This window comes from Carcharhinus amblyrhynchos, chromosome 10 (genome assembly GCF_965287045.1).
Source record: "Carcharhinus amblyrhynchos chromosome 10, sCarAmb.v2.hapA, whole genome shotgun sequence".
Taxonomy (NCBI): Eukaryota; Metazoa; Chordata; class Chondrichthyes; order Carcharhiniformes; family Carcharhinidae; genus Carcharhinus; species Carcharhinus amblyrhynchos.
Genome location: NC_137333.1, coordinates 58,627,147 through 58,654,999, shown reverse-complemented (window position 1 = coordinate 58,654,999; position 27,853 = coordinate 58,627,147). Strand labels below are relative to the sequence as shown.

At 43.1% G+C, this 27,853-nt stretch overlaps 1 protein-coding gene across 2 annotated transcripts in view; it reads left to right on the top strand.

The window, feature by feature from the left end:
* Positions 1-1,154: 1,154 nt before the first annotated feature.
* Positions 1,155-27,853, top strand: part of aff3 (AF4/FMR2 family, member 3) — a 258,978-nt gene continuing 232,279 nt past the window's right edge. For both annotated transcript variants that reach the window (XM_080197118.1, XM_080197117.1), the window contains exon 1: positions 1,155-1,899. In XM_080197118.1, the coding sequence (XP_080053244.1) occupies positions 1,453-1,899 (447 nt within the window). In that variant the 5' untranslated portion in view covers positions 1,155-1,452. The remainder of the gene's footprint in view (positions 1,900-27,853) is intronic.

Genomic DNA, 27,853 nt, shown 5'->3' with positions numbered 1-27,853 from the left:
GACTTTGGGAGGAAACTGTAGTACCCGGAGGAAACCTTCACAGACACAGAAAACGTGCAGAATCCACACAGAAATTGACCCTAGCCGGGAATTGAACCCAGGTCCCTGGCGGGACAGCAATGCTAACCACTGTGCCACCATGCCACCCAGACTTGCTAGACCCTTTGGAACTTACGGACCCCTAACGGGCTGTGGACTCTCAGTTGAGAATCCTGGATTAAGGAGCTGATGAATAAAGAGCAAGAGGAGCATTTTTTCTCTTTTGATTCATGGGTCATCTTTAATGAAAAAGTTTTGCTATTTTATATCTATGCCTATACTAAATAGTTTTTAATGCACTAACCAGTTTTAATGAAAGATACAGTTATGGACTAAATGCACATTCTTGATCATTTTGATGTATTTATATACTTTTCCCAATGCAAGTGTAAGATGCGGGTTGATGGATTTTTGATAAGCGAGGGGATTAAGGGTTATGGGGAGAGGGCGGGAATGTGGAACTGAGCCACGACAGATCAGCCATGATCTTATTGAATGGCGGGGCAGGCTCGAAGGGCTAGATGGCCTACTCCTGCTCCTATTTCTTATGTTATTATGTTTGTGTATCGCAGGATCATGAGTTTTCAGAACATGATTGAACAGACATTAATTTGTTATCAAAGTTGCCTATTAAACTGATAGAGCTCCAAATGATTGTTTGTGTTAATAGTGCCCCACAAATCTTTTTTTCTCTCTGCAGTGTCTATGAACAAGATGAAAATATATTGAGAGGAAAGGAATGGGAAGGGACAACCCAAGAAACTCATCAGTCTGACGATGCTTTAAATACAGATTTTCCTCTTTTCCATGAACCATATAAGGTACATGTTTGCTTCATATCTCTTACAGTATCTACTGCCACTGCCTTGTCATAATTCGGATCAATTAAATTACTTTTCTAAAACACATTCCTCATACTATTTGTATCATTTTGCATATTGAGCTGGTAGAACTTAGTCATGATTTTTTTTCCAGACCAACAAGGATGATGAACTGTCAAGCCGTATTCAGAACACACTGGGAAACTATGATGAAATGAGAGACTTTTTGACTGATCAGTTGAATCAGAGCCATCTTACAGGGATTCCTAAAAATAAAATTTGGCAGGCGCCAGCTGAAACATTGGAGCAAGATTCATTTTTGTATTCAGGAAATACAACACAAAATCTTCAGGCTAACAACAGCTCCACAGATTCAGTGTTACCATCATCATTTTGCACAGCACCTATTCCTTGTAGTCCAAGAAGAAAAAATGTGGTGAAAGATTGGCCACAAAACGAACACGATTCTGCAAGTGGAAGTAATATTGAATGTGATGGGCAACAGGCAAAAAACAAATGTGGAGATAGCAGAAACAAAGTAAATGATTCATATAGCAGTTTGAATGAACATAAGATTGAACACCAAACAAACATGGAAAATCCTGAAAAACGTCAATCACCAAGACCAAAATCATTGCACTTTGGCCGCCAGAGATTTCTTAAATCTTTAAGCAGAAATTGTCCTAATGGATGCCAGCAAAATTCAAAGCTTTCCTGGAAAGCCAGTGTATATTCTTTTGCTGAAGGAACACAAACCTCATCAGTTTTGACAAAACATACCAATAATGAACTCTATGCTCAGGACCTTCCTCCATCTCTTTCTTCTAAACCAAATGCAAGCCAACAAAAGCCAACAGCTTATGTAAGACCAATGGATGGCCAAGGTCAGGCTCCAAATGAGTCTCCAGAACTAAAACAATCAGTGGAGACTGATATATCTTACAGTAACCAGACTTATAGAGGACTACCTGATGTAAAAAATGATGTACCAGGTTTCAAAACCATGAAAGAAAAGCTGACTATTCCTCTATCAAAAGAGGTAATGATATGTTTTTAACTCATTTTTAATAATTAATTTAATGCCCTCAGAGGAATGAGAAGCAAAGTATGTTATTTGTTGGAATTTTATCTGTAATAGTAACAAAAGCTAATTAAAGACAGTTTTCCCTACTTAAATACTTCTTCATTAAATCTACATAAACACTGGAAAAATTGGGAAATAAATCTTCTGCATGTTGAAGCTGCCTCAGTGTGGCTCAATGGTAGATCATGATTTCCTTGGCTGTCAAAATTCACATTCAAAATGTATATTGTAAATGTAAATTCCGACTCACGTAGTCATTAGTGTGTTGGGCATTTCAACTCTTATTAGCTTGATCATTTAAATCTTATAATCCTTATTATAATTCTTCAGATGCATGTAGTAGTAGTAGTAGTGTCAAAATTCCTGCAAATGCAATGTATGAGCTAAGTTGTTTTAAGAGGGTTCTTTGTATGAATTAAACATCAAGAAAAATATCACACTGTTAATAGAAAAGTGTATTACTCCAGCATCATTCCAGCATTGTTAACAATTTGCATTATGATTATGTCCCTACAGCACATATTTTATGAGTGAATTAGGGCTCTGCTCATATTAATGATGACTTGTGTTCGCTATTAGATCAAACATAGATCTCTAATCTTTACTATCCATGCTGTTCATTATAGTTGAATGAATAGCATTATATTGTTTTGCAGTATTTTTATAATATTTATAATATTTTTATAATAACTTTTGCATTATATAAATTTATTGTAAAACTGCAATATTAAATATATATAGTAGCTGTGTACATAAAAATGTAGCACAGTACTACAAATAATATATATTTGTGCCAATGTACATACAATATTATTTCAGCATAAATGACATAAATAATGAACTTTCACAATACATGTGAAAGTCTGATGAGATGTGTAATCATAGTAAAGAAGACTGAAAATCATACTGCAGCATGGTGAATGATCCCAGGAATGAAGGGCTTTTCGTATGAGGAGTGGTTGAGGGCCTGGGTCTGTACTCAGTGAAGTTTAGAACGATGAGGGGGGGATCTAATTGAAACTTGCAGAATACTGAGAGGCCTAGATTGAGTGAAAGTGGATGTTTCCATTAGTGGGAGAGACTAGAACTCGAGGGCACAACTTCAGAGTGAAGGAGTGTTCCTTTAAAACTGAGATGAAGAGGAATTTCTTCAGCCAGAGGGTGGCGAATCTGTGGAACTCATTGCCACAGAGGGCTTTGGAGGCCAGGTCATTGACTGTCTTTAAGACAGAGATAGATAGGTTCTTGATCAATAAAGGGATCAAGGGTTATGGGGAGAAGGCAGGAGAAGGGGGATGAGAATCATATCAGCCATGATTGAATGGTGGAGCAGACTTGATAGGCCAACCAAACTAATTTTGTTCCTACATCTTATGGTCTTAAATCAATTCATCTCTAATTTATACTGTTAATAGCAATATCTGCATATTCTGTACTATGCTTAAGTGTTCTGAATCTAATTCTGATTATTTTTTGAGATACAGAATTTTTTTCTTTGTTTTAAGTTTTTGAATTGTTTGACTAAAGGAGCTACCCAAGTTTCCAAACACAATAATGAGTATTTTCTCAGTCATGCAAAATACATATAGTAACTACATAGAATTCCATAGAAAATACACCACAAAACAAATTATTCAGCTCCACCAGTCCATGCCATTGTTTATGCTCCACTCGAGCCTGCTGTTATCCTTCCTCTATTAGCATAACCCGCCATCCCTCTTCCCTTTTGTATGCTTGAAGTTTCTCCTTAAATACATCAACTCTGTTCTGCTCAATCACTCCCTGTGGCACTGAGTTCATGGGCCTGGGTAAGAATATTTCTTCTGAATTCATTATTTAATTTCTTGATGATTATATTATAGTCTGGGAAGAGTGTCCTTGTAGTTAGTATCACGGGGAAGTAGTCTGGGAAGAGACTCTTTGTGATTAGTATTGCGATGATGTAGACTGGAAAGAGTGTCCTTGTGGTTAGTATCATGGTGAAGCAGTCTGGGAAGACAGGTCCTTGTGGCCACAATCATAGTGAAGTGGTCTAGGAAGAGTGTCCTTGCAGTTACTACCACAACGAAGCAGCCTGGGTAGAGTGTCCTTGTGGTTAGTATTGCAGTGAAGCAGTCTGGGAAGAGTGTCCTTGTGGTTAGTATTGCAGTGAAGCAGTCTGGGAAGAGTGTCCTTGTGGTTAGTATTGCAGTGAAGCAGTCTGGGAAGAGTGTCCTTGTGGTTAGTTTTGCAGTGAAGCAGTCTGGGAAGAGTGTCCTTGTGGTTAGTATCGCAGTGAAGCAGTCTGGGAAGAGTGTCCTTGTGGTTAGTATCGCGATGAAACAGTCTGTTGCCAACATATTATTTATCTACAGGACAAACAAGGTGCAAATAAACTAAGTGTGACTGCTCCTCTGGATTCCTGGGCTCCAACTGCCAATTCCTTCTTGACCTATGGTCCCTGCCCTCCTGCTGATTGGCTCAGCTTCCCGCCGGAGCAATGCATAGGGTTATCGCCAGTCATGTGGCCCTCCTAATTCAAGGGCTGTGCCTACTGCACTTTGTTTCAACAACTCACTTCAAAATTGAATAACAGTAACTAGAATAATTAAGAATCATGCTTGGGCAACTTTCCATTGTCTGTCATGTGTGCTCGGTTAGCTATCCTAATGCTCATTTGAATATCTCAACCATGAGAGATGGAAGTTAAAGATGGCTTTGGTGGTCTGGTGAATGACCTTGAGCAATTCTGTGTTTGAGGGCCCATCTACAGACTGCAACAGTTTGGCATGAACAAAGGAGCGAAAAAATAATGGTGAGCGTTTGGTCAACTGATCTAATATCTCCTCACATGGCTCAGTGTCATGTTTTATTTTATTGAGTTCCTTTGAAGTGCTTTGGGATGTTAAGTTGCATTAAACAAGCTGTGTAAATATAAGCTGATGCGCTTGTTGAAGCATTAAGATATGAGGATTTTTTTGTGCAAACTTAGTTTGTATATTCCTGAGTTTAGAAGGTTGAGATTAATCCAATTAAGCTCCTTAAAATGATAAAGAGATTTATCATTTTAATGAAATGGTCTGATACAGAGGTAATTGCTGGAATCTTGACCCTGATGACCAAATTTGGTGGCAAGCATGGAAGTGGGAGTGATTCTGTGGATGATTGGGATGGGTGGGGGAGGGGGGCAGTGGGTGCAGGATGGCTGAACTCTCACGCTGTTTATTATATGTGTATCTATGGGTAGCACAATGAAGCTCATGATGGGCTTGCCAGGAAGTCGCCATCCCTCCCATTACCTCAAGGGGTGAAGAATTGGGCACCATATTTAAAGAGCATGCAGGCAGCCTGCATTATCCCTTCTACCTTTGTCCGGCTGCTGCTCCATCCTTTCCCACTAACCCTTCCTTGGTAATGCTCCACACAATTTGCACTGCTTTCACACGGCCTCAAGCATAAGGCTGGTATTTACAGATAAAGCCCAATTGCAGCAGCAACTCATCATTAAACATGGAAGAAGTCCACCTCACCAGGTGCATGCTGCTTATGCACAGTTGGGAAAGTGAACATTTTAACTTCTCGTTGGCAGGAAATGAATTCCAGCCGGGTGGCCTCTGAATGAACATATAGTTCATGCTAATTGAGAACTCCTCAGAAGCCAGTGTCCTTTCACTAGATTCCCTTCATTTATAAAGTCAATTCCACTCCTAAAGGTGCTTTAGGTACAAAGTCAGAACCCAAAACGTCAGTAGCCCTAACACTCCTTAATCTATGCAGGTGAGACTTCCTGACTGGACTGGTAATCATTACATCAATCAAGGAGCACATACTCCAGAAGGCCAACTTCAGGGACTTTGTTGAGGCTATTACACTAATGTATGCGAAAGCAATTCCCAGCCTTGTTCATCAGGAAGCTTGACCTGCCTTTAAAGTCCCAAGAAGAAAATCCTATAGTTCATCCCACCGTCAGGAAACCAAGTTTTGGTGTCGCACCAAATTCAGTTCCCCCACCCAGCAAGCATCCCGCTGCTGGTGGGACAGGAAGATGCCGCTCATTATCTAATCCATAGGGAAACTCCGAATAAGGGACAAAAGTTTCAAGTTAGAGCTGGACCACTTATGGTGAAATCATGAAGGACTTTTTTCACGGTTGGTTGGTCATTAGACATCTTCAAGATTGAGAGGGTTTCCAGCTGTCAATCTGGTGTATGTAATTTTGAGCATTTATTATTTTGTTACATATAGTCAACATAGAAAACCTTACCCCTGTATTTACAATGCCACTAATACTTCCTTTCTTTGATATTTCACACAGTGATGATCATTATGATGAATTCATTAGTAAAAGTACATTTTGTAATTATAGTTCTGTTATTGCAAGAGAGGTCTGTTCTTCCTACAGATAAAATTACAGAATTGCTTCAGCACTGTGAAATAAATGAACATGCAGATATTAAAAGAACATAGAAAGTAAACTGCTGTGAGTAATAATTGATTTCTGGATGAACAGCAAACATTCTTAAAGCCATGGAATTGTAACAGAGGTGATACTGTTGTTCTTGCCTGTTACTCTTCGTTACTTTTCAATGAAAGTAGTGTTGGGAAAACCATATCTTCATGAATTGTATTTTTCTTCTAAAATTTGGAAGATCATTGCGTTGTTTGGACACTTGGATATATATTTTTAAAAATGGTTAAGTTAAATTTTGGACCAGGAGTAAGGATGCGTTATCCAAGAAATCACCTCACCAGCATGCCTGTTGTTGGGGAAGAGTTATTTGCCCCTGCAGTTATTTTAATTGATGGAAGAAACTGGTTTAAAGGCGAAATCTGGTGATATACTGGAAATCACATGACCGAAATGAGTTTTAAGTTTTATACTTCCCTTCTGAAATCAGTTGGGACTGAAATGAGAAAATGAAATGCTGTTCCAGCTCGCACTCTGTCTGCCTTGCTTGAAACCATATGATTGTCAGTGTATAGTTAGAAACCCACACCTCAGTGAAGTTTATCTGTTTTTGAAAACCTGGGAAGCTGAGATGAGAAGGATTAATCTGGCTCTATGTTCCTCATTGCCAAAGACCCTCCAGGTATCTACTGGGATAAATGATATGTCTTCACAAAAGGGTACTCCAGATTAATAGCGTTGAAACCCGATGACCTTTATCCTTGTTTTTAATGAAAGTCTATTCTTCACTGTCTATCCCTGCAGAGACCCATTTCTGTTTATGTGTGAAAAGGGGAATTTTAAGAGGGATAGATTGTCATATTTCCAGAGTACAATTATTTGTTAATCAGTTCTTGCAAATTGTTTTAAGGAAAATGTTTTGTTTTAGAATAAATCAATCATTCTGAATTTATTAAAAGAAGACTGGTTAAAGTTTCTATCAGTAATTGATAAGTAAATTAAACTTTTAAACCAGGGTGCAAACTTGGGAATTAGTGGGGCAAGATCAGCCATGCACTCGCCCCATCCTGTTTGTAACAATAGAAAAAAAATAAAAGAACAAGCAACATCATATCTGGAAAAAAAATGCTGGAAACTCTCAGCAAGCCTGACAGCATCTATGGAGAGAGAAATGAGCCAACATTTCGAGTCTGGATGATCCTTCTTCAGAATCGTGACAAAAGGTTATCCAGACTTGAAACGCTGAGGTCGAATCTCCCATCCCGCTGTGCTAACTTTTTAGCACAGCAGGCTGGGAGAATCATGTGTCGGCCGACTTCATGCGATTCGTGTGAGCGTTTATGTCATGCTTGCGCCTCCCAGGCCTGGATTTCCGGCAGTGTTTGCACGGTGCCAGAAATCGGCTGGGAGGCAGGGCTAGCATTTAAATAGTGTTATAGGTAAAAGACACCTCTGAGACTCTTGGTGAGTCAAAGTACAGTTGTTTTATTACAAAAGTTTTTGGGAGAAATCTGGCACCTAACAGCGGTTTACCAGACTTCTGACTGACCACAAATAAGTGAGGGTGTTTATACATCATGGTTCCCAGCACCAGTCACAACACAAACTCTGGTATCAGTCAGGACCTGCAACATTTCTGATTCCAGTAACGACACAGCCCCCCGGTTTCAGCCAGGACCCTTAGTTTGTCTGGCAGCTTCAGTCACGATGCAGCCATCGGTACAGTCACGACCCACAGCTTTTCCGGCTGCTTTGGCAGCTTCTTCGTTGAAGTAACTTGTGTGGTCGCGTCTTCCCAGCAGCAGTCCTCCTATCAAACAGTTGTTATCGCACTCTACCATCTGCAGTTGTTTAACTATGTTTAGCTAGTACAAACAGGTAAGATTTGCAATGTCTGCAAAATAACATTCACATTTAACTATCTGTCTTTATGGAAATGAAAGTTAAAGAAAAGACATGAACAAGTAAGGGAAACATGAATAAATAATTTATATTGACGCTAGGAGTAGTATAAGCCTGGGGAGATCAGCCATGAGGAAGGGTTATGTTTGTGATACATGCTTGGTACTAAATTCATTAACCCTTTCCCTTCTTCAAATAGTGTCCAAGATACTGTTTAATGGTATTAGCGGGCCCGGGATTGAATTCTCAGGCCCACTAGCATCTCCCACCCCGCCAGAGTATTTCACTGCAGTGGGGTTCAAACCAGCTCCTCACTTTCGGGGAATTAGCAGGATAACCCCTCTGGAATGAAGGGGGGCAATGGCACCCTCCCAGGTGGTCAGGCAGCAAGGGGTGGTGCCACCTAGACATCGGCACCCTGGCAGTGCCTGCCAGCTTGTGCCCATTGGCATTGTACAAGAGGCAAATTGCCCATGCCCAGCAGGCACCTTGGTACTGCCCATCAGACATGGGGCAGTGTGAAAGGGGTGGGGCTTATTTGGGGCTGAGCCTGGGATCAAGGCCTGCTGGGGCAGGGCCTAGGGCGATTGGTGGGAGTGGGGGTACCACTGCCACTCTAGATTGGGATCCAGTTGGAGCAGGAGGGAGGCCAGCGATCAGGGTGTGCCGGAGATGGGGTGGTCTGTTGAGGGGGAGTGGGGGGTTGGGGGGGGGGGGATCGGTACTGCTGGGGTGGGCTGGAGATCAAACAGTCCAGGACAGGAAGGGGATTCGAGGCTGACCCAGGAATGGCTGGGGGGCTGCATTTGGGCCATGGGGGGGTTGGGGAGCAGCACCGCAGGGGTCCCTGGCTGACCAGCAATTAAGTTGGCCAACAAAGAGGAAGGCTGACAATTCAGGGCCACTGGGCGCACTAGAATCTCCCACACTTTGTGCAATGCAGGGTGGTCTCTACATTGCACAGAGCGTGGGAGATTCTAGTGTGAACTCCCACTGAGAAAAACAGCGTGATTTATTCCTGTTTTCCTGTGAATTCGACACTTAAAACTTTTTTGGAGGAATTCCAGCCACTCGCTTTATTACCTCTCCATAGATGCTGTCAGGCCTGCTGAGATTTTCCAGCATTTTCTGTTGTTTCAGATTTCAGCATCTGCAGTATTTTGCTGTAATCATATCTGGAAGATGATTATAGCAAAAGAGAATTGCTTATATCAAATTTATTCAGGAGTTAGGTTTACTCAGTTTCTAAAACAAAATTCTTCATAATCACCTGTTATATGATTGTGTCCATTAATCTGCTGTAAGCATAGCAGTTAAAAACTCACAGTTATTTATCAGAATACCCATTTGACAGGTCACTGTCTTAAAGTAAAATAAATGACTATGGAATAAAGTTCAGAAATGTGATTAAATTCTGTCTAAACACAGCAATTTATGCATATTATGATCAAAATGAAATAGCTTCAGATACTGTTTTTTTCTATCTAAATTCATGAGTTCTTTTATGTTGCAGTATGAGTTGTGCTTGAAATGGATTAATCTATTTCTGATAAAGCTTCACAATCTGTGATTTCTCTGGTGACCACATTTAATTGGATGTTAAATAAAGTGCTTATCTTTCTGCTTCCAGAGTTGAAAGCGCAGTATCTTTGGCACTGTAATTCTCAGATTAAATGAGCAGTGACAGGAACACAACATTTATTTCTGAAGCCTTGATGTTTCTTGTGGTAGCGCTGGGCAATAAAATTTGTGAACTGTGTGATACAATGGTCAGAATTTCCTGGGGAAATCACTGAAATGCTGGCAAACAAGATTTAAAGGAAAAAAGTTTTAATTCCACTAACATGCTAAAAGTAACATTTTGGGTTTGTTTTAGCAATTACACATTTTTGCTGGTGAGAAAAGGGCAAAACTAAAATATTGGAACTGGATTGATAATGAGAACATGGTTAAAAAAATACACAGCAGGTATATTAGCAACTGAAAATATGGGCTATCTGAAGCCCTGAAGTAATGTCCATGCCAAGGCATTAATCCTTTCTTTCCCTTTACATTGCAGCATTTTCTTTTTCAGAATATTTTACACTATGCTACATTTCTCATATGTAGGATATTAGAACATTTTAATGAATCATTGAGATATTTCTGATTATGATGTTTTAGATTTATAAAACTCAACTTGATTGACACGTCATGAGGGGGAAATATGCAGAAGGAGTAACTTACATTACACCCCCTATATCTTTGGTGAGTGTTCAGTGAGAGAGCTGCAAATTAGGCCTGGATCCCGATACGTCGCATTGCAGCAGTACCATGTTGAGGAATCCATAATGGCTTGTTGAGGCAGGCCCTCAATCTAGCCTAAAAACAGGATTTATATTAGGGGAGCATGGCCAAGACCAGGGACTTCCTATATTAGAATTAGTTTTAACATCTCTAACCCTTAGAAGAATCAGCCATAGACTTTATGTAAGTAAGAGCAATGTTGACCATCAGTGGATGTGGGACCCACTTGTGATCCAGGACTTTATTGTGGCCTAAGCTTTAGAATAAAAAGCTCTACAATTTTTAAAAATGTAAATATGATTCCTTTACAAAGATTTCTACTTCACAGTTGTTTCAAGGTTTGTGGGGTTCTGGGGTGGGGTGGGGGGGTGGAGGGGGGGGAAGGTGGGAGACTCCAAGAATGAGTTGATTAGTTGGATCAACCAGCAACATGATTTGGCAGCTCTTGGATCAGTGCCAATGCCCATTTGTGGCTTGGAGAACAGGGAACTTCCTTCCAATCCTTCACCAGATTCAGGGTAGAGGCCTGGGCAGACACATTTCAATAGTGACACTAGGACGTGGTCTTTGCGCACAGACAGTTGGCTCCATAATATTTTATTTTTCATGGAAAAGTATAATCAAAATTATGCCAAAAATAATTTTTTACTCAAATATCTGATGTCACCAAAAACATTTGTAGGAATGGTGTTGGTTTGCAAATGACAATATCTTTGTAGCTGTATTGACCTCATTTATGGCAAAGTGTATTATTGCTTTTCATGTTTCATGTTTAGCTCCTGCTTTCAGAATGAGCCAGGCAGCTAGATGAAGGAAACTAGTCGAAGAGTCATAACACTGATGCCAACTGGTAAATAAATCTTGGTCAGCCCACGAGGTGTAAATGAATCTTCAGGGTGTTTCCCTTCCACGCTGCTGTTGCCTTCCTCCTGAAGTGAATGGTTATATGAAGGAGTTCTTGAGAGGTTGGTAGGTGTCAGTAAAGCTGAAGCCAATCTATGGAACCGTACAAGTGCACAACACAGCATTGTGCCTATATGTTTGTGCACTGTTTGTGAAAGCAATCCAAAACGAATCCCACTGTTCTCTCCTTATGTTCTTGTATCTTCCTCTGTTACAAATAATTATCTAATACTTGCAGAAAAGGAACATTATATATTATCAGTAATATTCATTTCCCTATGATGAAGTATTTTATCAGCTCTCTGTGTAAGGAAATTTTTCCTAACCTCTTCCCCTCATTTTCTTATTGGTAACTTTAAACTAACAATCCTTCATTTGCAACTCACAAATTAGAGAACATATTCTTTTCCTAGTCACAACATTGATTCTTGGCAGGATTTTAAAAAATCCTCAATCAAATCTTGTACGCCAGGATTTTCTGGCCCTTCCCACTGGCTGGATCTTCTGGCCCTGCCAAAAGTGTCTGTTCTCTGCAGCAGTTCACCTGGTTGGTGGGACAGGTGAGCCAGTCAAAACTCCAGAGACATTGGCAGGACTGGAAAGTCCCACTGGTGGTCAGTGGCGAGCCGTACCCGCCACCGTAAAACATACCGTGTTGGGAGAGGTTGGTGGGGGGAGGTCAGAAAATCCCATCCACAGTCTTCCTTACTGTAATGAAATGCCCTTGGTAACTCAACTTCCTCCACATTAAACGTTCCCTTAGACTTTAATGTCCTTTCCAATGCCCAAAATGGCTGAAAGGTTCTTTAGGTTCTGCTTTTGCCATTTTACCCTTGTTAATAAGTTCAGCATTACTTCCTGATGTGGTGATCCTTTATTTTCCACTGTAACATTTTTACCCCAGGGAAAATTATGTTTCCCTTATACTTTTCTGGTATTAGAGAGAAAGATGACTAGGATGAGAAGGAGCAATAAAGGGAAGTCAGGCTAATTTGACAGTGTAGAAAGCATCTGTCACATTCACATTTCCATATATAGAATGAGGTGATCATATCTGGATTTCAGCACTGCGTTCCTTACAGTGATGGAATTATGTCAACTGTTTGCTGTGAATATGAAGCTCACCTCTATTGAAGACACCACACTGCTAATAAAAGTAATTATGGCCACTGAATCCTTATAAGCAGATTTTCAAAATCAATTGTACAAATCAATTACTTCTCCATTGCCAATCATTGTTCCAGCTTTGTTTTAAACAAGTAATTAATTTATGCAAACAGCCCAGTGTACAGAGTGTTCAGTAATGATCTCAGTTGTCCTCTGGCTTTGATTATACCTGTGCAGCTGGACTGTGATGGTATTGTACAGGAATGTTATTAACCACCTGTGCAGCCATCCTACCATATTTCTCATAACGTCAAATACTAGGAAGATTGGAGACCATCTAAAGATAACGTATGGTAGCAGCTCCCTGAGAACGTGGCACATTTCTTCATGATAGTGATCCTGTGGTTGGCCACAAACTGGGCATCTGTTGATAAATGCTACTGGTTACCATTCCAGTAACCTGATGGCATCATGTGGGCAGTCAGCGATGCCGGGCGTGTCAGGGAAGTCTGCCACTGCAGTGAATTTCTTTCTGTTTCCTGCTGAAATGAATGGGGGAAGATGATTGAATGTTCCCCGGTGGCAGTTGCACAGCTGCTTAATTCAGCTGCAAACTGTGATATGTGGGTGATGGATTCAATCAGCATCTTGAAAGACTTCAGTGGTGAAAAGATTAGGGATTGTGACTTTGAAAGTTACTGATAGAATAGGCAGCCGACCCTGTTCCAAGAGGCAAAAAACTCTACAGCAGCTGCCAGCTGCACTGGAAAAGCACTTCAGTTGTTTCCAGCAATGTTACTCTTGATCTGTAGATCCTTAGATAGGGATTTTTCAGCTGCATTCATCCCAAAACTGAAAATCCCACCCGAGATCAATGAACCTTTGCATGGTCCACCCTCCACCTGTTCTGATTCCTGTGACCAATGGGACAAGAAAATTCGACCGTCTGTGTTGGATATTGCCTCCTATGAGAGCCTCTCATTTGTGAAGTTGGATTCTTTTGCCCCCACCCCGATGCTTAGTGATAGTATTTTCACAGTAAGAAGTCTCACAACACCAGGTTAAAGTCCAACAGGTTCATTTGGTAGCACAAGCCACTAGCTTTTTGAGCACTGCTCCTTCATCAGGTAAGTGGGAGTTCTGTTCACAAATGGGGCATTATAAAGACGCAAACTCAGTTTACAAAATAATGGTTGGAATGTGAGTCTTTATAGGTAATCAAGTCTTAAAGATACAGACAATGTGAGTGGAGAGAGCCACAATGGATGTCTCGGCATTCTACATCAACATCTCCCACGACGATGGCATTGCTGAAACTGCCTGAGTACTCAACGCCGACAACTGCCAATCTCCAGATGCAATTTTATAACTCATCTGCTTCATCCTGCATTACAATGACTTCACCTTCACCAACAAGTTTTTCATCCAGACACATGGAACAGCCATGGGGACCAAATTCGCACCTCAATATGCCAACATCTTCATGCACAGGTTTGAACAAGACCTCTTCACCACACAGGACCTTCAACCGATGCTATACACTAGGTACATCGATGACATTTTCCTCCTTTGGATTCATGGTGAACAATCACTCAAACAACTATATGATGACATCAACAAGTTCCATCCCACCATCTCTCCGGAATTGGTTGCATTCTTGGACACATGCATCTCCATCAGGATAATCACCTCAATGCTTACTTCACTGTACCGCAAGCCTATGGATAACCTCATGATGCTCCACTTCTCCAGCTTCTACTCTAAAGACATTAAAGAAACCATCTCCTATGGACAAGCCCTCCGTATACATAGGATCTGCACAAATGAGGAGGATCGCAACAGACAGCTCCAAATGCTGAAAGATGCCCTCATAAGAGCAGGATATGGCGCTTGACTCATTGATCGACAGTTCCGACGCGCCACAGTGAAAAACTACACCAACCTCCTCAGAAGACAAACACGGGACATGGCGGACAGAGTACCCTTTATCATCCAGATGAAGGTGCAGCGCTCCGAAAGCTTGTGGCTTTTGCTACCAAATAAACCTGTTGGACTTTAACCTGGTGTTGTGAGACTGCTTACTGTGTTTACCCCTGTTCCAACCCCTCATCTCCACATCACAATATTGTTTTCAGCAGGGGGAGGGATGGGCACAGAAGTTAGATCAGGTATCTTGCGTGGTTAGCCCACTGCCTTTCAGCCCGCCCTGATTCATGCCCCGTAATATGTGGGGTGGATAAGGTACCATTAAAGCCACCTGTCCTTAAGCATATTGAAACTCTGTTATTGCCCACTTAAAGCCCTCATTTGGCCTCCACTCCCATAATAGGCTGGGCAGAGGAAAGTGAGTGAGAAGGCCTTTCGCCACAGCACCCCCCCCCCCAAGTTGGTGAAATGGCAGGAAGGGAGAATACATCCTCTAGGATGTGCATTGTCCGCCTCGGGGCATTCCTCTTAAGATCGTGCTTCCCCAACTCGTTACCAAAACCTAATCCCACCATTTCCGCCCTAAGAGCCCAAGACTAACCAGGGTCCAGTCACCATGATCTTCTTCCTGGGGCCTCTTTACAGCCCTGACAATTCTCATGACTGAGTTCTGACCCTGCTGTGACTGCATGAGCTGCTGGTCAACCAAATTGGCCAGGAGGTCTCACAGCTGGAACTTCCTTCCGCTATACTAGTCCCACTCTCTGCTTGTTAAGGCTGCCCCCAGCATGTTATCGCTGCAGGGCGGCCTTATTTAAAGCTAGTCAGTTTGGGACTGATTTTCTTTGGCCCCCGACACCACCTGCCACGTTCACTGTCTTCTGAGAGGCGCATCTGCTGCTGCAGGTACCTGATTCTGCTGCTCCTCCCTCAGCTCCAACGATTCACCCTAAAATAAGAACAATGAAACCCCATAATAAGCAGCTAAAGCTTACTGAGACCAATAAGGCCACCGGAGTGAGACATAACCAATTTGTGAAGCAGACCATCTCCCAGCGAGCCGGGCAGCAAAAAGATCCACTCGTCCAGGGACCTGAAATGAAGAGGACTTTCTTATACACCTTCAGGAACTCAAGTTACCAATCCTCTCAGATCCTGTAGGTCTTGGACCAAACAGTGATTTATTGATTTTTATGTTAAAAGAGTGTGCAGGTTGGGAGTAACATGATCAGAGCACTATTTTTACAGTTCAGTTCATATCACCTTTGTCTAGAACAGGTGTCTGTACTGACAAACTAAAAAATCTTTATTAGAAGAGTGTCTTGGATAACAAGTCTGAAGATCATGAGATAAGTTCCCCCACACAATTTTATCACCACTGGATGCATCTCTCCAGCCAGGCTGACAATCATTTTGTTTTTGCTTATTTACGGGGTGTGGGCGTCACTGGCGTCATTTATTGCCCTTCCCTAGTTGCCCTGCTGAAGGTGGTGGTGAGCTGCCTTTTTCAACCACTGCAGTCCCTGAGATAAAGGTATAACCACAGCGCTTTTAGGGAGGGAGTTCCAGGGTATTGACTCAGTGACAATGAAGAAACAGTGATATATTTCCGAGTTAGAATGGTGAGTGACTTAGAGGGAAACCCCCAGGTGGTGGTATTCCCAGGTATCTGCTGCTCTTGTCCTTCTAGATGGTAATGGCCATGGGAAGGTGCTGCCTAAGGTATGGTCCAAATATCTGAACATTCCATGAGGATGGCATAGTGGTTAGCACTGATGCCTCACAGGGCCAAGGAAGTAGGTTCAATTCCAGTGTTAGGTGACTGTCTATGTGCACCAGTTTCCTCCCACAGCCAAAGATGTGCAGGTTAGGTAGATTGGCCATGTTAAATTGACCCTTACTGTCCCAAGATACGTAGGTTAGGGGGACGAAAGGGGTAAATATGCGGGGTTATGGGGATAAAGCATGAAATGGGCCTGGTTAAGGTGCTCTGTCAGAGAGTTGGTGCAGATCTGATGGGCTGAATGGTCTCCTTCTGCACTGTAGGGATTCTACGATGCGCAAGATGTGGATATTTAGCAAATAGATTTCTTGTGTTGTTAGCACTGTGACCAATGCATCAGTGCTACACAGTCAGTGATATCTATAAAATCTCCCTGGTATTGGTGGCTGACATAAAATTTAAGATTGTTGACCTGTCAGTTCAAGTTCACATTATTTGGATGGGTTGTCACAATCCTGAAAGCATTACAGGGAGAACTCAAACGTACTGTTTTATAGCAAAGTTTAAGCACATTTTTTTTTAATGTGTACAATGTTCTGAACTTTAAGGTCATAGCGATTTCAATTTCATCATCTTCAATTGCTAACTATTCTTCAAAAGCAGATCTAACCAAGACATGTTTACTGGCACACATGATTATAAGTTTTTATCCTGAAAAAATATAGTATTCATCTGGGAAGTATACCTGCAACAAACACTTCAGTTTTCTTTTGCTTGCAGGGCAAAATGGTACTAAACTTACAACCAATCCTGATTACCATCTTAGGCCTATAAGACACCTTAACATTTCCTTCAAAGTACCTACCTTTATGCAACTGTTCGTTGTTTTCCCATCGGGAATTTACGTTGATTTTCTTGTAGGTTATTTGTCAAAAAGTGATAATGATTTTAATGCCGTTACTCTAACTGTTCCAGGATTTTGGGAGGAGCTATGTCTAAGTGTTATAGAATCATAGTAAGTATATGGCAGAGTAAGAGGCCACTTGGCTTATCACATCTATACTGGCCAATAAAATGAGCCACCCAACCTAATCCTATTGTCCAGCATTTGGTCTTAGCAGGTTATAACACTTGAAGTGAGTTGAGTGTCTCTGCCTCTAACTACTCATTCAGGCACTGAGTCCCACATCTCTCCGGGTGAAAACATTTTTCCTCATCTTCACTCTAATGCCGTTTTAAATAGATGTCCCCAAGTCACTGACCTCTCTGCTACAGTAAATAGGTCCATTCTATCCAGCCACCTCATGATTTTATAGTTCTTAATCAAACCTCCACTCACCTTCCTCTATTCCAAGAACAACCCCACTCTATCCAATCTTTCCTCATAGCCACAATGTTCCAGTCCTGGAAACAGCCTCATAAATCTTCTCTATACATTTCTAGTGCAAGTACATCCTTTCTGTAATGAGGTGATGAGAACTGCACACAAGTCGTGGCCAATGTTTTATGTAGTTCCTGCATAATCTCCCTTCTGTTACACTCTATATGTCCTGGGGATGGAACAATTACTTGGGACACCCAAAAAATGATCTTGTCTTCAACAGTCAGGTGGGATTTCTAAGTGAGGGAGCGTTCCATTTCTTTGGTATGTCATCCTTGGAATTCCCCATATAAAATCATCTGCCTAATTTTGGAGAAGGTTGGTTCTTTTTGGGTCTAGGCTTTGACCTGCCTTGCTGACACCAGCCAGATCTCCAAAAAGTTCAGGGTCATTGCAGCCTCTTCTACTGTTGCCAAAGGAGTCAGGCTTGTGGGCAATGGGAGGTGGCTCAGTGCATCTGCATTAGCTATCCAGGCCCCAGGGTAGTGTTCAGAATACATTCATAGGATGCCAGTAGCAAAGCCCAGTTTTATATCTACCTGGAGGTGATGGGCGGAATTGCTTTGTCAACTTTGAAGAGTTTCAGTAAGGGTTTATGGTTGGTAACAATGAAAAACTGTAGACGTATTGATGGAACTTCTTCACACCATTATGGCTGCCAACCATTCCTACTCAATTTGAGAATACTGTTGCTCTGCATCCAAAAGGGTCCTGCAGGAATACGCAATGGGTTTCTCAGTCCTGTCTTTCTAGTGATGTGACAGCACTGCATCAACCCCAGAAAGGGAAGCATCACATGTTAAATTAAGTATGTTTTTTGAGTCAAAATGGGCCAGGAAGTTGAATGACAGTACCTGATGTTTAACCTTAAAAAAAGCCTCTGCCTGCGAAGTTCCCCAAGATCATCTGTGACATTTTCACAGCAGGACAGGTATGTGGGTGCAGTCAATCAAACTTTGTACCTGGAACAAGCCTGCAATGGTGATGAAGCCCATAGCCCTGGTGTCTTGGCTTGCCTGGTCCCGGTCCAAGTTGATATACCTGTAAGCACTTGCATAAGGGGCAGCTGTGATTTCCTGGATGCATTTGTGTGTGGCCGACTGGGACTGGGAGATGCCACACAGGTCACCCCTGCTGCTCTGGAATGAACCACTCGCATAGAAATTCAGAGCGGCTTTGAGTTTAAGGGCAATGGGCAGTGGATGTCCTTCCATACCATGTGGTCCCAGCTTTTGTAGGGTCTGGCAGAGATGTCCACCATCCCCCAGGATAGATGCAGACTTCTACGGCACCGCGTCTCTGACATCTGCAGGAATGATGACTGACATCAGAATACTCAGCTGGTACCTATGCATCTGTGGTGCCTCTCTCTCCTCAGGGCACTGGTCCTGGCCAGGTGTCATGGCAAATTGGTGTCTCTGCCTCTGCTCTATGCCAATAAGTAGGATAGCCAACTTGACAGACTCCATAATCCTCCAGACGATGCACTGTAAAGAAGAGAAAACCACAATGAGCTAAGGATTTGTGAGAGGGTCCCAACCCTTCTCCCTCAATTTGTCTGGGACTACCACCCAATTGTAGCCCACCCAGTTGTTGTCTCCCTCACACCCTCCACTTGGATGCTATAGCTACATCTCCACTATCAATTTCAGCAAAATGCAGCACATGGACCCACCAGGGTCTCGGTGGCACCAAATGCCTGCATTCCCCCAGACCCCAAACCTGCCAGCAAGAAACTGGGCATTACGTTAGTGGACGTTGTACGTAACTAGTATTTACATTGTGAAGGAAGATCTTGCCGATGCACCCTGGCATGATCTCGATTGGGATGCATGATGATCGCTATCACATTTTGCATAGTTGGACACATCAATGTTATCTGTGTGATGCTGCAGCCTTTCTGAAAATGTCAACTCAATGCCTGGGACATTGGCTTGTGAAGGGTTAACAGTTGGCTTCCTCTAAAAGGCACTGTTTTTTGGCTGCACACCATTTAATAGCATAATCATTAGTGAGGGGAGACTAGACGGGCTGTCCAGTCCACTGTCCGCTTCTTGTGACAGTTGAGGCCAGCCATTAGCATGTCCAGCGCATTCCCAGAGTGCACCCTGTTTCTCTCAGGTCACAAGAGGTGCAGAGTTGAGCAGCCTTCCATGACCTATTGACATCTACTGTTACATGCAAGCAGCTCTGACAATTTGTTTTGGCCTTCCGGGCAGGTTCCAAACACACTGCAGTCATCCTCCTCCGAGTGCCAAATCCTTCAAGCTGCACAGGGGTGATTCCCCTTCCTGATTCCCCTTCTGTGCCCCAACAGCCTGGTCTCTCATGGGACCCCATCTGGTAACTCACAGTCACCTCCAGTGCTGAACCTCTTGTTTTTAAACCCTCCCAAATTCTGGCCATCCTGCACTAAGGAAGAGCACTCCCTCAGCTTTGATATGGACAGAAACCCAGGAAGGAGGACACGGGAATTACTGTCTGCATACCAGCCTTTACAATCCCTTTAAAGCAAGGGGCGTCTCAACATGAAGGGAAGGTAAGGCCAGCAAATGACTCATGTGGACCCCTCTCCACAATATGACCTCCCACCCCTGGCCCCAAGTTGCACTTAACTGTATCCCCCAAATCCTCTCCAGTGCTCCCTGAGCAGTGAGCACCCCAGAGGGTGCTGGCTGCCTGAGCGCTCACTTCTGAAATCCCCCTCGGAGGTGAAGGCACCAGGTTGATGATTATATGGAGCGGTTGCCACTGAATTTCTGGGGGGTGCGGGGAGTGGAATCCTGGAGAGAGTACTTGCTAGGTCCTTTGGATTCACCGGTGAGGGCCAGAAAAATGGGAACTCAGAATCACGCAAGCATGAATCGTGGTTTCTAGATTTTGAGTGTGCACTGCCATTCCCAGAGACGGAGAATGCAGCCTCAAAATTGCTCCTGTCGTCTGTCCTTTTTAAAACACCATTTTTAGTAGAAGCTTGTTCCAATCCTCCCAGGTATCAATTTATAAGATTAATAGATAAAATCAAAATATATGTTTTTAAATGCTAACTGCATGTTCCACTTTCACTCTTTTAATTGGTTATTATAAGGTTTAATAAAAATTGAATGCTATGTTCAATGTTAGATTGCATATATTATTAGATTGGGGTATGGAAATATCCATTACAACAATTTTGATGGGACCAACAATATAAGCACTGTGCATTTGAAGATAGGTATAAATGTATGATCAGCTTGCCAATAGATACTAATGCCTGACAGGACTCATTGGTCCATTGAATACGTGCTAATGGCAGACATTCAGCATCCAGACAATTCTGCTTTAGGATAGAGGGTCATAATGATGTAATATACCAGGCTGTTAGTTTATATTCTAATTAAATCTATATTCCCTTCCTAGCAGATTGAAGTAAAGCCAAAAGATTTAAAAAAACACAAAAATATTTGGGAGTAAAGCATTTATGATGGATTTTGAGCAGAATACAAAGCAAAATACTTCATGACTCATGTCTGAGTTTCAGCAGTTTTATAAATTATTTATGATTTATGTTAATGGCTATTGAAATTAATTTTATACTACAGCCACAGTGTTTTGAGATGACTTAGTAATTAGTTTGATTGAATTACTTCAATTTTGTGTGCTATTCCTGTTGAAAGAACTCCTACAACTATATTTTAACCCATTTTAATTTCATTTGGGAAAGAGACCATTCAGCATCATAAAAATGCAAAGATTTTTCAGCACTTTGTGAATGTGTTTCCTCAGACTCTTTGGGGCATTTCTCCCAAAAGAATTCTAAGCATCAAATTCATGTGAAAACTGGAGTAAATCCCATTTTTTATTTCAGCAGGAGTTTCAAAATGAATCTTCAGCACTCTGTGCACTGTAGAGTGCACTAGTTTAAGTCACTCTGAAATTCAGTAGGTGAGCCCTACTCCTGCTGGAGCATGCACAGTGGCCCCACACTGCCAGCCTCCCGATCACTGGCCAGCTCGCTCACTGACCAACGCCACAATCTTGTATCGTTACCCCTCCAACCCCTCCCACAGCCCAATCGCTGCCCCCCCGCAAACATATCTGGGCCTTGACACCCCCTCTGCTCACAGTCTGCCTCGATGTCCCGAGCCCTGCACCAGCCCCCCTCGACCCATTGCTGAACTCCCTCCCTCTGTCGCTCAGCCTGAGTGCCAAGTGCCAGAAGTGCCCCTCCCCCGTGGCACTGCCTGATGCAGTGCCAATGTGGCCCCTGGGCATTGGCACATTGCCCCTTTGGCTGTGCCAGGAGCCCAGACTGGCACTATCAAGGTACCAAGTGGGCGCCTGACCTCTTCGATTGCCCTAGTTCACTCCAGCAGAGTTAGGCCGTCAGGTCCCTGCAAGTGGGGAGGTAAAGTAAACCCCGCTGGAGAGAAATACTTCTGGCATGGGGGTGTGGGAGAGACTAGCAGGCCCGGAGATTTCAGCGCCAGGCCCGCTAATCACATACAGAATACATGTTGAGGAGGATTTGAATAATTTATGCAGCACCGCGCCAATTTCTGATGCGGTGCTGATGGAAACGGAAATCTGGCTACCGAGACGTGCCCCCAGCAGGGGGAGCCATGAAACAGCCTCCGTTCGAATCTTCCAACCCACTGTGCTACAAAAGCAGTAAGAAGTCTCACAACACCAGGTTAAAGTCTAACACTTTGTTTGGTAGCACAAGTCACTAGCTTTCGGAGCACTGCCCCTTCAATCAGGTGAGTGGGAGTTCTGTTCACAAACAGGGCATATATAGACATAAACCCAATTTACAAAATAATGATTGGAATCTGAGTCTTTACAAGTAATCAAGTCTTGAAGATATAGACAATATGAGTGGAGAGAGGGTTAAGCACAGGTTAAAGAGTTGCGTATCGTCTCCAGCCAGGACAGTTAGTGAGATTTTGCAAGCCCAGGCAAGTTGTGGAGGTTACAGGTAGTGTGACATGAACGCAAGATCCCGGTTGAGCCGTCCTCATGAGTGCGGAACATGGTCATCAGTCTCCACTCAGCGACTCTGCGCAGTCATGTGTCATGAAGGCTGCCCTGGAGAACGCTTACCCAGAGATCAGAGACTGAATGCCCATGACCGCTGAAGTGTTTGCCAACAGGAAGAGAACACTCTTGACTGGCAATTGTCGAGCACAGCCCACTCATCCATTGCCGTAGTCTCCCCAGTGCACCATGCCTCTGGACCTCCTTTCCTGCGGCATATCAGGAATACAACGTTGACCGAGTTGCAAGTGTATGTACCGTGTACCTGGTGGATGATGCCCCCACCTGAGATGGCGGCATCCACACCGACGACCCGGCACATCCCAGAGGTCACTGTGGCAGGGCCACGTGGTGCCACAGTCCCTGCCCTCCTGAAGGCCGGGCAGTCCGCCTGCCCGAGGCTGCGTGGTCGCCCAAAGGCAATGAGTGGAGACACGGGGATGGCCCCAGTGAGATGCTCATCTTCATCAATGACATGTTGTAGGCTCCGGAGAAGATGTCGTAGCTTCTCCGCTCCGGGGAAGTCCCGGAAAACGAAAGGTACTCTGTCCGCCGTGTCCCAGGCATGCTGTCTGAGGAGGTCGGTGCAGTTTTCTGCTGTGGCACGTCAGAACTGTCGATGAATGAGTTGAGTGCCACATTGTGTTCCCACAAGAGCCTCCTTCAGCGTCTGGAGGCATCTGTTGTGATCCTCCTCATCTGAGCAGACCCCGCACACATGGAGAGCCCATCCACAAGGGACAGCCCCGCCCAACATGCCTAGGGTGGAAGCTGGAGAAGCGAAGCACTGTGAGGCCATCCGTGGGCTTGTGATACAGTGAAGTGCTGAGGTGACCGTTCTTGATGGAGATGTGTGTGTCCAAGAATGCAACTGATTCCAGAGAGTAGTCCATGGTGAATCTGATGGTGGGATGGAACTTGTTGATGTCATCATATAGTTGTTTCAGTGGTTATTCACCATGAGTCCAAAGGAAGAAGATGTCATCGATGTATCTAGTGTATAGCATCAGTTGAAGGTTCTGTGCGGTGAAGATGTCTTGTGCAAACCTGTGCATGGAGATGTTGGCATATTGAAGTGTTGGACTTTAACCTGGTGTTGTGAAACTTCTTACTGTGTTTACCCCAGTCCAATGCCAGCATCTCCACATCATGGCTACAAAAGTAGTGCGGCAGACTGGGAGAATCGACCCCTTATTTCCACAGATTATGTAAAAATCACAATGAGCAAACCACAAGCCACAATTAGATGGCCATTGGAGGGACATATACATGACAGGGACAACTATTCCTCAGATATTTGCAGCATGTTTTCTGGCCCTGCTTTGCAAATGAGTCTTTGGGCGGGATTTTCTGGCCCTTCCCGCAGGAGGGATGTTCCAGTTCAGTCGAAGATGACTTCCTGTGGTGGGTTCCTCAGTGATGGGATGGATGAGCCAAGCAAAATGACATAGACATTGGCAGGACTGGAAGATCCCATTAGTGGCCAATGCCAATCCACCTCCATTGGCAGAGAATACACCATAGGTGGCTGGAAAATCCCATCCTCTGCATCTCCATGTCTCAGTGCCCAAATATTACATTGTAGGGAAATGCAAATACCTGAATTTAGTGCCTGCAGCCATGTTGCTTTTGTTACCTTTCAGTCATTGCGTATCTTGCCTGACTACCTTATCTTGTGATTCTTCCCAACCTCCATGACAACATGACAGGCAGCTGAGATTCTTTGTAAATGTCAACCAAGGTGGGCTCCAAATCCTGTGGGAGTGGTTCACTGATCAGCCTGCTTCAGGCTGTTGCAGGGTAGGTCATGCTCACTTTCTGACTCCAGCTATGAAGTGACCAGAGATTGGAGTTAAATTGAGCATGCACAGTATTTAAATCATGAAGCTGCATTATTATGCAGTTGCAGAAAATAAACTCCACAGAAAAGAACAAAAAGAAATAGAATTTAGCCAGTGATTGTACTTGCATTGAATACTTTTTGCAAAACTATTATGGGGAAAGTTTGTCACCTGTTTCTGTATTAGCACGTGAGGTGGTAACATGAAGCCACCAGTACATTTACCAGATCATTATCTTAGCCAAAAAAAAGTACTCTGCATCTAGAATTATGATGGAAATCCATCCACTACTTTTGAGAGAGTGTTGTTCACCTCTCAACAGCAAGTCTTTATTAACTACTCATAATTATATAAATGTAAAGAGTAAAGGCTCATAATTATATACATGTAAAGAATAAAGGCTACAGTATAGGGGCAATCGCCATATCTAGGTATTTACATTTCTCTGCTCAACAACACACAGACTTAGGTCTGGGCCATGAGCTTTCTTACATAAGAATATTTCTCAAATAGTGGGAGTTTGGGAAGTGTTGGTGTCCTTGTTCATGAGTCACCTGGAAGGAGTCCACATAGACATGTGAAGAATGTACAAACTTCACAAAGACAGCCATCCAAGGCAAGAATTAAACCCAGGCTCCTGGCACCCCAGAGGGCTGTGAAAGCTCAATCAATGAGCATGTTCAATAGATTTCTGGAGACTAATTACATCAGGGAATACAGTGATAGCGCAGAAAAGTGGCGTTGACATAAACAATGAGCCATGATCTAATTAAATGGCAGAGGAAGCTCAATGGGCTAATTGACTTACTCATGTTCTGAAGTTTCCATTATGTGTTATGTATGCAGGGCATTAGTCCCTTTAAGAGGATGGATAAGTGACCCTGAATGGTGGGTGACCTGTCCGGGAATCAACCCTTTCAGTTAGTTGCGGGTTGGAATGTAAGTAGAACTGATCGTTAATAAATCTTGTTTGTTCCTGTAGCCTAACTCCATGTGAGTTCTTTGGCATTATCCTCAGCAGTCTCCATATTAATGGACAAGGCTTTCGACCATGCCTGCCACATTTCCTGCACTTCTGCTCTCACCCATTCTCTTTCTGTCAGAACCACAACAGGTTCTCTTTTGTCCTCACCTTTCGCCCCAACAGCCCCCATATTGAACAGACAATTTTCTATCATTTCTAATAATTAAGGAGAGAGTGAGAGGGAAGCGGCCCTTTAAATTGGTGGCCATGTCACCATTTCTGACACCTCCAGCATGATGTTACCACCAAATATGTCTTCCCTTCCACCCCCTTTCAGCATTTTGTGACACCCTAGTCCCCTCCTCAGTCACCACCAAACTCCAATCTCGTCCCACTGCATCTTTCCAAGCAAATGCAGGAGTGGTAACAACTTCCCTTCACCTCTCTGTTCTTCATCCAAGGTCCCAAACCCGTGAGGTAAGGAATGCTCCTCCGTTTCAGCATGTCAAATCAAACATTGGCCAATCAATTAGCCCTAGTGGCAGCAAAGTTGGCCAATTAGCAATGCAAAGTTGGGCTCTGCCCCCAATTTATGTCTAGGATGGGATGTTCAGCGGAAAGAACTGGAAGTCAGTTCTGGCCACCAATTTAAAGGTCCACTTCTCTCTCACTCTCACTTTAATTATTAGAGAAAAAGATATGAAATGAAGTATACTAACAGCCAAACACAGCCACTTTCAGCAGCTACTTTACTGCTACATGCATCCATGATCCCATTTACATGCCATTTCATTCACATTGTGCCACCTCCTCATATCTGGTGTAACTCATCTCCAATATCTTTCCTGTGTGATTAGTGTAATGTGGATTGGGCAACAAAAAAATTGTAGTTGATTTTTTTAATAAGCTGAGTAGCTTGTTAATTGGTTCTTTCAAAAAGGCAAATGGACTTCAAATTTTTGGACCCATTTGCTTTCCATATTATTGGAGATTGGTGGGATGATGTTGGATTGCCAACCTGTATCACCATGACCTATTTTACATAAGTGTAGAGGGCTGCTCACCTGATCAGTGGCTATAATGTCTAGCTCATTAACTCTCTCCACAGACACTGTCTGACCATCTAAGTATTTGCAGCATTTCATGAATTCATTTCAGAATTCCAGTATGCACAGTATTTTGCTTCTCCATCAATGTGTTGTCTTGCTTGAGTTAAACAAAATGCTTGACTTAAACACAATTCTAACCTTCTAAAGCTCTTTTTTTGGGTATGTCAGCCTTCGCAGCCTTTTCTGTTTTTAAAAGACAGAGTAACTGCCCATGTCTTTGTCTGTAGTTTTAATTAGCTTTTGTTCACAGCGAAAAGGATCCAGAGAGTTCACAATGAGTGTAAAGTGTTTAGCAATTGCCATAAAGGCTAATTATTATTTATTGTCTGTAAGAAGCAACATTCAAGTTTAATTCATTAGTTTTTTAACCATTGCATTTTCTTTTTAACTTATTTGAATATACCTTAAAATCTCAAATTTAAATGGATTCTTGCGGAACGGTGGTCAAATTGGAAATGGAATTTGGAAATGGAAATGGAATTTGGCAAATGGAATTTAATGTTGGCAAGTGCGAGGTGGTCCACTTTGGTAGGAATAATGGTAGGAAGGACTATTACTTACGTGGCGAAAAACTGCAGCAGGCGACGGTGCAGAGGGACCTTGGGGTCCTTGTGCATGAGTCGCAAAAACCCAGCCTGCAGGTGCAGCAGGTGGTCAGGAAGGCGAATGGGATGCTGGCCTTCGTAGCGAGGGGGATTGAATATAAAAGTAGGGAGGTCTTGCTGCAGCTGTATAGGGCATTGGTGAGGCCACAGCTGGAGTACTGTGTGCAGTTTTGGTCGCCGCACTTACGCAAGGATATTTTGGCCTTGGAGGGAGTGCAGAGGAGGTTTACTAGGCTGATACTGGAGTTGAGGGGGTTGAGCTATGAGGAGAGGCTGAATAAACTAGGCTTGTACTCGTTAGAGTTTAGAAGAATGAGGGGAGATCTCATTCAGACGTATAAGATGATGAATGGGATGGATAGGATAGAGGTGGAGAGACTCTTCCCGCTCAGAAAGGACAGTAGGACTAGGGGGCACAGCCTCAAGATAAAGGGGGGGGGTGGTTTAGAACGGAGTTGAGGAGGAACTTCTTCACTCAAAGGGTGGTGAATCTCTGGAATTCTCTGCCCGTTGAAGTGGTGGAGGCTGCCTCGCTCAATATTTTTAAGATGCGGGTTGATGGGTTTTTGATAAGCGAGGGGATTAAGGGTTATGGGGAGAGGGCGGGAATGTGGAACTGAGCCACGACAGATCAGCCATGATCTTATTGAATGGCGGGGCAGGCTCGAAGGGCTAGATGGCCTACTCCTGCTCCTATTTCTTATGTTCTTATGTTCTTAAATTGCTGAAATGCCACAATGCAGTTTTATGACTTTCAGA